Genomic DNA, 10,269 nt, shown 5'->3' with positions numbered 1-10,269 from the left:
ACGTTACATAAATTTTCAGTTGTAAGTGAAACAAGTTTGCACATAGTTTAGAAATCAGAAAAGAAAGAAATCACCCATAATCCTGGCACCCCAGCAGCCACGATCGGCTTTGCCCCAATCCATACCCAGTCTTGATTAATGCTTTGGAGTGCCAGGCCGCTGTGAAGGCAGGAGGGGTTGGGCTGCATCTGCACTGACCCAGGGGTCTTCATAAGGACACAGGAGCCACCTGCCCGCCCTCGTGGCCCTGTGGCGCTACGGCCTTGCACAGAATGCTGCCTCCCTGCAGGGGTGCAGAGGTGGGCAGGTCCCCCAGCCCCCATGCCGCGCCCCAGTCTCTGAGGGCGAGGCACTGGTCCTCACACCCCAGGTGATGATGCGGCACGTGGCGGAGGCCTCACCCTCAGCTGGCAGCCCTGCCGGGTGGCCCTAACACATCAAGAAACCCATCTCTGGGACTTCCCTGGTGTCACAGTGGTTAAGAATCCACCTGCCAATGCAGGGGACGTGGGTTCGAGCCCTGGTCCGGGAAGATCCCATGTGCCGCAGAGCAACTAAGCCCATGCGCCACAACTACTGAGCCTGCGCTCTAGAGCCTGTGAGCCACAGCTACTGAGCCCACGCGCCTAGAGCCCATGCTCCCAACAAGAGAAGCCACTGCAATGAGAAGCCCGCGCACCGCGGCTAGTGAAAGCTCGCGTGCAGCAACGAAGACCCAACACAGCCAGAAATTTTAGAAAATGAAGCCCATCCCTGAGGTCACAGCCACAGAAGTGACCATGGAGAGATTGGAGGATTAGCCAGACTGGACATGTGGGAAGAGGGTGACTGATTCTGGCTCCCCCAACAGGGAGGCTGGTGGGGAGAATCGGGAGTTTGATTTGGGGCGCTGTTAGGCCGTGTTGGGGCTCAGAAGGGTGGAGGGACAGGGCCAGAGCGCCCCCTGGTGGCAGGCGGAAGGGACAGAAGAAGAGGCCACGTTGGATGAGATCTTTGCATCTTTATCTAATTTCTAGGATTGTTCAGAGACAGGTGTTTGCCAGGTGCGTGGCTCCACAGATCTCGAAGGCCCTGGCAGGTGTCGGGGCCACAAACGGGGCTGGCTTCACCTCGCTGTGTAGGCCTGGCCTGCTGTTAACATCGTGCAGACTCAAGACTCCAACCACACGTAAACTCTCCTGCAGCTGTTGCTACTTAAATTCGCCAAACCGCCGATCCCGGGGGCCTTGCTGCTGAGTTCTGTGGCGGTGGAACGTGCCAGCAACAAGCTGATAAAGCCCCAGCTTTGGGTCCTGGGTCGCCCGAGCATACCCACCTCTGCCGACCCTGGCCTCTCCACCGCACTGCAGGCACAGTCCTTGGAAATGTCAGTATCCACGAGGATGGCCCGTCCCAGCCCTGCCTCCTACTCCTTGCAAAGGGGCGTGTGTAGAAGGGGTCGTGGAAGAAGGTGGTTACGAAGCCAGAGTGTTTCCATGTGAGTACATTTGCCGACATATTGCCCAGCTCTTCCTCCCCTCTGCCGCGCGCCCACCAGCTCTTACCTCCACTGTGTCACGTGCAGGCTTCTAAAAGGGGGAGCACGGCTCAGGTGGAAGACGTGAGCATCCCCCGAGCCTGGATAAAGGAACGCGTGTCCTCCTCAGGGAGAGCTAACACGTGTTCTCTTTGGTCGTAGGTGGAACAATTATACGTTAGGCCAAGTGTGACTGCTTGGATGTTTGAAATTTAGTGTCGTTTTCAGAGAGGTGTATGAGTGCTGAGCTGACGGGGTGGACTGTCCTTCCGGTTAGTTCGGCCACAGACGCCTGAATTTCAAGGGACGGAAGGGAAGCAGGAGGTGCTGGCAGGTCCTGAAGTCCGGAACCTCCAGCTGCCGTGGGGTCTCCCCCGGCGCGGGCCCAGGACCGAGCGCGTCCTGGGGGCACCTGCTCCTCCCCGCTGACCCCGGGGCAGGTGGGGCACCGGAAAGTCCTGACCTCACGCCCCCTCCTCCTCGCCGGCCCGTCCCGGCCGAGGCCCGAGGGTGGGCGAACCCGTGCCCCCGCACAGACGCCGCGTATCTGCGGGTGTATTTTGGGCGGAGGCCTCCGACGGGAGTGGACGATGCGAGGAGGGTCCGGTCAGGGTGGACCCCGCCCAACGGCCCTCCGGACAGAGCGCCCAAAGCCCCGAGGTCCTCAGCGGGCGGGTCGTCACTCGGGCGCAGAGTCCGGGGGAAAATGGGACTGTGGCCTGTCAGGCGCCTCCGGTTGGATCCCCTCCCGCCGGTAAGCCGCTGCCGGACCCGCCGAGGCCCCGCCCAGCGGCCGGAAGAGGGCGCGCAGGGCCGCCCACTTCCGACTGGGAGACGCCCACTTCCGGGCGGGCGTGGCGTGGCGTGGTCGGCGTGCGCAGCCCGCTCGCCGGTCCATTCCGCCTCCGTCCGTCCATCAGTCTGTCTGTGCGGAGCGTAGACCCCGCAGGTGCGGGACGGGGCGCGCGACCAGGGGCGGGCGGGTGTCTTGTTCTCCGGCTCGCGTGCCCGCCCCCGCCGCCCGCCCGGGCCTCAGTTTCCCCGGCCGCTCCGCCCGGGACCGTGGGGTGGCGGCGGGGGCGGGGAGGTGCCGGGGCCGCGATGCCCCACCCCGGCCCCTGGGACGGTTGGCCTCCGGGGCTGCGGCTTCTTTGCGTAACCCCCGCAGCCTGCGTTTCCTGGTGCCCAGGGTCGGGGGCAGGGTGCACAGAGGGACTCCTGTGTTGGGTCACGGGGCAGGCCGACCCTTTAGGCGCTCGCTGGCTCTTCGCGGGTTGGGGGCACGGCGGGAGCTGGGGTCTGTTTCCCCCCCAGGTAGGTGGGTGTGGGGCTGGGGTACCCAAACGTGCCCTCGTGCGACGTGCCGTCTTGCAGACCCGCCACACGCTCAGCCAGGCCGGATCGGTGCGGCCCCCATCATGGGCTGGGGAGCCGGCGGGAGCTGCACCCCGCGCCCACCCATCCGCCAGCAGCCGGCACCTGAAACCCGAGTGGTCGCTGTGGTCTTCCTCGGCCTCCTGCTGGACCTCCTGGCCTTCACCTTGCTGCTGCCCCTGCTACCTGCGCTGCTGGAGCGCCACGGCCGTGTGCAGGTGAGCACCCCCAGTCCCGATGCCGCTTCACCCCCGATGGCTGTCCATTGCTCCAAGCCCCTCAGGGACTCCCCAGCCCGTCACACTTCCTTGTTTCCTAGGATCCTCTGTATGGCTCGTGGCAGCGCGGGGTGGACTGGTTTGCCGCAGCCATTGGGACGCCAGCCGAGAAGAGGTACAACACCGTCCTGTTCGGAGGTATGCTTCCTGAGCCGGGCCGGGGGCCCACTTGGGTCTTGCCTTCCTGGTCCCTTCCTCCTCAGTCCCAGGTCCTGGTCCTCATATTCTCGCGCCTGGGCACTGTCTGTCTCTTCTCCAAGTGGGTGGTCTTGGGGCCATCTCAGCTCAAGGTCCGTGGCCTAGGAGTGCAGGGCCCCGCATGGTCCGACCCTTGGGGACTGGGCAGTGTGGTGACTGTGACCTCTGTCTCTTCCAGGTCTGATTGGCTCCGTCTTCTCCCTCCTGCAGTTCCTCTCGGCGCCCCTCACGGGGGCCGTCTCTGACTGCCTGGGGAGGCGCCCGGTGATGCTGCTGTCCCTGGTACGGGTGCCCACGGATGGGAGCCTCTTCCCGCCCACCAGCAGCCCTCTGGCGAGGCAGCTGTGGGCCCTCCACGGCCCCTCGTTGCCCCCTGGGGGTGGTGTTCGGGGGGGGGGCGGTGGCTTCTGTGGCTAAGCGAGGCTGTGCCAGAGCTGCTCCTGCCACGGGGACACTGGGAACACAAGTGGCCCTTGGATGCTCCAGAACAGGGCAGGGTCCCAGGGTATTGCTCGGGCTTGCTGGCCCCTCTGTGGGCCCCTCCTGGCCTCAAGTGACCGTGCCTGCCCTTGGTCCCCGCCCTGAGGCAGGCAGGCCTGGCCACCTCGTATGCCGTGTGGGCCGCTTCGAAGAGCTTTGCGGCCTTTCTGGTCTCCAGGATGATTGGGGGTATCAGCAAGGGGAATGTCAGCCTCTCCACCGCCATTGTCGCCGACCTGGGCTCGTCTTCTGCCCGCAGCAGGGGCATGGTGAGTGCACTTCAGGGGGCTTAGGGGTGGACGAGGTCCGGGCCCAGGTCTCCCTGCCTGGCTCAGGCAGTCTTCTCCCCAGGCAGTCATCGGGGTGGCCTTCTCTTTGGCCTTCACGCTGGGCCCCATGCTCGGCGCCTCCCTGCCCGTGGAGACGGCGCCCTGGTTGGCCCTGCTCTTCGCGGTCTCCGATCTGCTGTTCATCTCCTGCTTCCTGCCAGAGACGCTGCCCCCAGAGAAGCGGGTAAGGTGGGAGCCAGACAGGCGCAGGGGCTCGCTTCTGGGGCCTGTGGGGAGGCCGGGCCGCCCACTCCTGGTGTCCAGACGCTCTTGGGACCACAGTGCCTCCTGGGGTCCCTGTGTTCCCCAAGTCCCCCTACCTCCAAAGCCTGGCAGGTGGACTGGGGGCAGGGGCCAAGCAGGTTCGGGTCAAGCGCACCCCCAGGCTGCGAGGCCTGGGGACGCCACCAGCCTCGTCGCAGGCTCCTCAATCCTGTCCCTTCCAGGCACCATCCATCACGCTGGGGTTCCGAGCTGCTGTTGACCTGCTCAGCCCCCTGGCCCTGCTCTGCTTCTCAGCCGTGGCACGTGGCCCGGACCCGCCCACCGGAGTCAGTAAGGAGCGGGCCCCCTCGTGAGGGTGGGGCTGTGGCTCCCTCGGGCTGCCCAGGGTCCCCCCCAGCTGCCATCGGGGCCCCCTTTCCGCTGACGTCCCTTTCCGCTGCTCCGCAGGGCTGGGCAGCCTGCGCCTGCTGGGCCTGGTCTACTTCCTCTATCTTTTCCTGTTCTCGGGCCTGGAGTTCACGCTGAGCTTCCTCGTGCACCAGCGCTTCCAGTTCAGCAGGTGGGAGCGTGGGGCCCCTGCCGGGACCCCGCCTGGGCACGCCCTGCCCTCTCCCCATCCTGAGGCCCCGCAGCCCCGCCGCTTCAGGGCTGACTCCTACCTTGGCCCGTCCCCCGGTGCCCAGCCCAGGATCCCGGGGCGGGCGGTGCCTCGCGCCGAGGACGGGTGACGCACGGGCCGTCACCCAGGCTGCCTGGCTCTGCGTGCGAGCAGCACGGGCGCAGCAGGGAAGGGGTGCTGATGGCTCGCTCCTCCCAGCCTAGAGCAGGGAAAGATGTTCTTCTTCATCGGCCTCACCATGGCCACCATCCAGGGCGCCTACGCCCGGCGCATCAGCCCCGGCGGGGAGATCGCAGCTGTGAAGCGGGTACGGGGGCTCCCCTGGGCGTGGGGGCAGGCAGCGCCCCGAGCTCTGCGGAGGCAGCGGGGTGGTCCTGAGACCGGCTCTGCCGCCCGCAGGCCATCCTGCTGCTCGTCCCCGCCTTCCTCCTCATCGGCTGGGGGCACACGCTGCCCGTGCTGGGCCTGGGGCTGCTGCTCTACTCCTTCGGTGAGTGGCCCTGCCCAGGCTGGCGGGGGTGCGGTCAGGGGCCGGCGGCCGGGAATCCTGGAGGGTCGCACCCCTGCCGGCCCCTCCTCCAGGCTGACGGGCGCCTCCCTGATGTCCCCCACCAGCCGCTGCCATCGTGGTGCCCTGCCTGTCCTCCGTGGTCGCCGGCTACGGTGAGAGGTCCTTCCCTTGCCCGAGGTCACCCTGGGTGGCCCACAGGCACCTGATGGCCTCTCCCCTTTCCCCCACAGGCTCTCCTGGGCAGAAGGGCGTGGTCATGGGCACGCTGCGGAGCCTGGGCGCCCTGGCCAGGGCTCTGGGGCCCACGGTTGCCGCCTCAGGTGAGGACCGCGCAACAGCGCTCGGGGCGTGCTGGGCGCCTGGGGAGGCCCCGCCAGGCCAGGGGACTGCTGGCCCGAGCTGGAGGCCACACAGCCCCTGCTGGCCGCCTCGGTCCCAGCCACTGAACCCCCCCCCCAGCTCAGCCCCGCCGTCCTGTGGGGCGGGGACCGTCGCCATCACCACGCCGCTGTCTCCACAGTGTACTGGCTGGCCGGGGCCCGGGTCTGCTACACCGTGTGCGCGGGGCTCTTCCTGCTTCCCTTCTCCCTCCTGCGGAAGCTGAGGCCTCCGGCAGGGACGCTCAAGGCCGAGTAGCTGAGCCACCCCTACCCCAGAGCCGGGCAGCTGACGCAGGGAGTGGGAGGCCTGAGCCAGGACGGCTCCCCGCTGCCTGCCTGACCCCTCGCTCCCCGCACCCCAGCCCGGGGCTCAGCCCAGGGAGGCCCAGGACTCGCACTTGTGCCTGTGACACTCCTGTGTGGACCTGCCTGCCGGGATCAGACTCCAAAACCTTCCAGGCTTTCTGTTCACTTGTCTTTTATATTCAGCGACACACAGGGTATATCAGCCAGGTCTCTGAATGACCAAATAAAGCAGCTGTTTTATATCAAGTGCCTTTCTCCAGTGCCCAGCTCTGCCTTGACACACCCGCTGCCCAGGGAGACCCCCCGGCACCAGGAGCAGCAGCTTGAGCTGAACACGCGTTACAGCTCCCGGTCCGGAAGAGCACGAGGCTCTGCCCAGGCCCGTTTCCCTCCCTTCTGCACTGTAGCGAGGGGTGGACAGGCCGACGGACCGCCCCCCGGGTCAGCACTTACCAGGTGGTACTTGGGGGCGTGTCCGGCAGACTGGGGAGGAGCGACCCTTCCGCTGGGCTCCCCCCACCTCGCCTGGACCCTGCCCTCCGCCCCCTGAGGAAGAACAAGCGGGCACTGGGGTAGGGCACTTCCGGGTTAGTCCCCCGTGGTCCAAAGTGACAAACTGCGTGGGATCTTTTTTTAAAACATAAGATAAACTTCTTAAGTCCTATTTTAAAGGAACAAAGAAAAGGAATTAAGATGCAAGACGGCTTCCCAAGTTTAGACAAGGAAACTGCTGAAAGAATTTTATTTGTGAGTAAAACATGTTACAGTGAAGAAAGGCTGTAGAACTTGTCCTCCCAAGTCTGTGTCTCTATATGCAACTAAACTTCATGTTGTAATACAAAGAGTTAAACTACAAAAATGAAATTAAAGTCATTGCATACGTGGGGTCAGAGGAAGGGATAAAAGGAAGAGCCCGTGGTTAACTGAGGTGCAGGGTGAGGGTGGAGAACTCTACCACCATCTTGGCAATGAAACGATACACAGGAGAGAAGTGGCTTGCCTGCCAGTAAGCTCGAAGCAGAGGTCAGCGCCATGCAGCCGCCTCAGGTCCTGCCTGGGTGTCGAGCGTGTGGGACCTGAGCCCACGTCGGGCACTGGGTCCCCCAAGGGCCCCTCCCCCCTCCTGGGGACAGGCCACTGTCGAAGAGACACCTGGCCACCCACCAGTTCCCACTAAGAAGCTAGCCGCCATCTTCCAGGGATGTGAGTGCAGTGAAATTCACCCCGTGGAGCTGGAGGGCGGGAGGTGGGCTCCGCCAGTGACTGCACAGGGCGTCAGGTGGGACCCCTGGGGCCAGCTCCTAGCCCGAACTGCCTTCTATCAAAGCGAGGGTACCCTCCAGGCTGAGCCGAGCCAAGGTTAGAGCAGACCCGCCAGGAGAGCGCACGGAGCCCTGCTGCGCTCTGCCACAGGCCCTGGGGAGAGAACGAAGCCCAGCGCAGACCGTTCACTCACAGCGTGTAGGGTGAACTGCAACCTTGCTGAAAGGACATCTAGAAAGCACTCTTCCCCTCCTGATGCACCTTCCCTACGACGGGGATCGAGAGCCCCCAGTGAGTAAGGAATGGAGCCCCAAGTCTGGTTTTGGCCGCGGGGGGCCGGTGAGACCATGCATAGGTTACCTGGGTGTACACAGGCCCGTCCGCTGCTGGGACTGCCGGCTCAGCCCAAACCCGCCTCTCAAAGTCTGCCACGGTGGCCTCGGCCGTTGGCGGGGACACGAGTGTTCTCACAGGACCATGGCTTTGTGTATCCAAACAAATGAGATCACTGAGCAGAAAATGCCAGCAAGAAGCTACAGGTCTGATTCAGTCACCCGAGACCTTCGGGTGAAGGGAGCCTAGCAGAGACGGGGCACGGATTACTTCACAAGAGAAGGAGAGCAGGAGCGGTCGAGGCCAGAGCTGGCAGGGCCGCCCCCGATCCAGCCAGAACCTGGACTTAGCTAAGCCCCTGGGGACAGCGTGTCCCCCGAGGGGCTCATGAGATGGGCCGAGGTGCTGGTCCCTGCAGGGCAGGGCTCCGAGGTGGACGCAGAGACCAAGTCTCCCCCAGCACCTGAGGCCGCAGGCCGGGCCGCTGTGCGCACACAAGGTTAGCACCGGTCTCCGTGGGGATTTGGTCACGCCGCGAGGGGAGCGCTAGCTACGCAGAGGGGTGGGCCTTTTGCATTCCATTACACAAGAAGACACGGGCACGAGACACGATCGGGGACAGTCTGGTGGCATCGGTTTGTGCAGGAAGGGCCTTCAGGAGTCGCTCCTCTTCTTGCTCTTCTTCAGGAAGGAGGGAGTGCGGAATTTCTTCTTCTTTTTGGAGGGGGACTTGCCCGGAGACCCATCACTGCCAGGGTCCACAGCAGCCCCCTCCTCGGCAGCCGGGGAGGCGGCCTCGTCAGCCACCTGGGCTGTGACTGGCTCAGGGATGGCCGCCGAGGGGGACCTGGTGGGGCCTGGAGGGCCCCCGGCTTCACAAAGCCCCTCTTCCTCCTCCTCCTCCTCCAATGTCGGGAAGCAGAGCGCTTCTGAAGGCTCATCAGGGGACAGGTCAGGGAGAGTCGGCGTGAAGGTGGCGGCATCACTGTCGTCTCCGGAAGCCGGCTCCTGCGGCAGGTCTGGGGAGAGGGGTGGGAGAGGCGAGGTTAGAGGGCGACTGCCTGGACCTCCAAGGGGGATCGCAAGCGCCCTGCACCAAACAAGAGTAAGAAGCTGTCAGTCAGATCTACTCTGCTTCAGGCTGGCTGCAGCTCACAGTGCAAAACGTGGGCTCAACCTCAGGGTGGTTTTTAGCTCCTTCTCATGGACAACATGCTGACAAAGCCAGACACAGTCCCAGGGCTTCGGTCCCCAGTCACAGAGACGGTGATGAAGGCAAGTGGAAACATTTTCAGTATTGCAACGTCTGCGTTAAACACTTGAACCCTTTTAAAGGACACGTGTTAGTAATCCTGAAATCAAGCCTAAATTTGTATCCACGACACCTGGTCTCCCCCAAGGAGAAAACTATGTAAAGCTGTGGCCTCTGGCAGAAAACTATGAGTTGATTCCCAGACCCCCATCAACATCAACACCAAACAAAGGCCATTTTAGGCTGGAGAGTTAAAAAAGACATGAACGCTAAGGTAAGGGACGGGCAAAAAATTCAAGCCCCCTTAACAATTTGAACATGGAAACATAAAAGAGCCAAATGGAACTTATTTTAAAGAAACAGCCTGAGGACTGGTTTCTACACTGACCCTGGGGGAAACCAGTTTTGTAGATTTTTTAAAATAGTCCACCAAGTTACCAGCCACTGGCAGGTCAGACAACAGCAAACCTTCAGTGCCTGGAAATCTAGCCAAACGTCCGGAGGTGACCAGAGGCTGGGCTGGGCTGAGGTGCGGAGGCGCGGCTGCAGGGGACTGGGCGGGAGCAGCTAGGACTCACTCCGCGAAGCATGCAGAGGTGGCCTGTGGGTGCTCAGGGGAACTCTGACCATCTGACAAATGTCACATTGGGAAAACAGCACTAAATGTCACTCTTCCACCCCCTCAAATTAAGCTTAAGCACCCAGTTTAAGCAAAGATCCAAACACATGCGACCCCCGTGCAGCAGGTGGCAAAATCCCAGCCTGAGTCTAGTCTAGACTTGTCTCAAAGGCTCAACAGGACCACGTGGTCCCTCTGAAACTTCTGAGACCCACAGTGCTCGGAGCAGCGCCACCTCGGCCCTGGGGGGACTCGAGGACAGGCTGCCCACCGCACAGCTCAGGGGACCCAGCCCCTTCCAGGAAGGCCACTGCCCAGAATGGAGGAACTGGGTAAAAGAAGGGCCTTTGTTTTTATTTTGAATAAACAAAAAACAAAAATTAATAAGCAACAAAGAAGCAGGAGAATGAGGCAAAGCACAGGGAATTCCGATTAAACAGCAGAGGGCCAGGCAGCAGGCGGTACTTACTATGGTAACAGGTACTCTTTAGCACATCCACCTCCTGTTTGTAACGCAGCCACAGGAAGAGAAAAGCACAGGTAGAGAATCTATGCATTCAGTCACAGCCATCGGGTTACAGAAGGA

At 62.8% G+C, this 10,269-nt stretch overlaps 2 protein-coding genes across 7 annotated transcripts in view; one reads left to right on the top strand and one right to left on the bottom strand.

Moving 5' to 3' along the window:
* The first annotated feature begins 2,349 nt into the window (after positions 1-2,349).
* On the top strand, positions 2,350-6,462 carry MFSD10 (major facilitator superfamily domain containing 10). 3 transcript variants are annotated; one of them, XM_061191904.1, is made up of 13 exons: positions 2,350-2,465; positions 2,891-3,108; positions 3,210-3,306; positions 3,545-3,648; positions 3,957-4,115; positions 4,198-4,359; positions 4,622-4,730; positions 4,848-4,959; positions 5,218-5,326; positions 5,419-5,509; positions 5,635-5,682; positions 5,761-5,850; positions 6,051-6,462. In XM_061191904.1, exons 2-13 carry the CDS (start codon positions 2,935-2,937, stop codon positions 6,164-6,166), a joined length of 1,371 nt encoding a protein of 456 aa, XP_061047887.1. In that variant the 5' UTR covers positions 2,350-2,465; positions 2,891-2,934; the 3' UTR covers positions 6,167-6,462. The 3 variants fall into 3 exon arrangements, with proteins under 3 accessions (XP_061047887.1, XP_061047888.1, XP_061047886.1); XM_061191905.1 differs by lacking the exon at positions 5,635-5,682; XM_061191903.1 differs by having other exon boundaries at positions 5,419-5,682.
* Positions 6,463-6,929: 467 nt separating this feature from the next.
* The window catches only part of ADD1 (adducin 1), a 75,027-nt gene continuing 71,687 nt past the window's right edge, over positions 6,930-10,269 (bottom strand). For all 4 annotated transcript variants that reach the window (XM_061191897.1, XM_061191900.1, XM_061191898.1 and 1 more), the window contains one exon: positions 6,930-8,831. In XM_061191897.1, coding sequence (XP_061047880.1) covers positions 8,467-8,831 — 365 coding nt within the window. In that variant the 3' untranslated portion in view covers positions 6,930-8,466. The remainder of the gene's footprint in view (positions 8,832-10,269) is intronic.

Source organism: Eubalaena glacialis, chromosome 5 (genome assembly GCF_028564815.1).
Source record: "Eubalaena glacialis isolate mEubGla1 chromosome 5, mEubGla1.1.hap2.+ XY, whole genome shotgun sequence".
NCBI classification, from domain to species: Eukaryota; Metazoa; Chordata; class Mammalia; order Artiodactyla; family Balaenidae; genus Eubalaena; species Eubalaena glacialis.
The sequence above is the reverse complement of the archived record's forward strand: the minus strand, read 5'-3'. Positions and strand labels throughout refer to the sequence as shown.

Coding starts and splice junctions, on each gene's coding strand:
- MFSD10 (XM_061191903.1), top strand. CDS start 2,935: ATGGGCTGGGGAGCCGGCGGGAGCTGCACCCCGCGCCCACCCATCCGC. Junction 4,360..4,621: donor CGCTGCCCCCAGAGAAGCGG/GTAAGGTGGGAG, acceptor TGTCCCTTCCAG/GCACCATCCATCACGCTGGG. Junction 5,327..5,418: donor AGATCGCAGCTGTGAAGCGG/GTACGGGGGCTC, acceptor TGCCGCCCGCAG/GCCATCCTGCTGCTCGTCCC.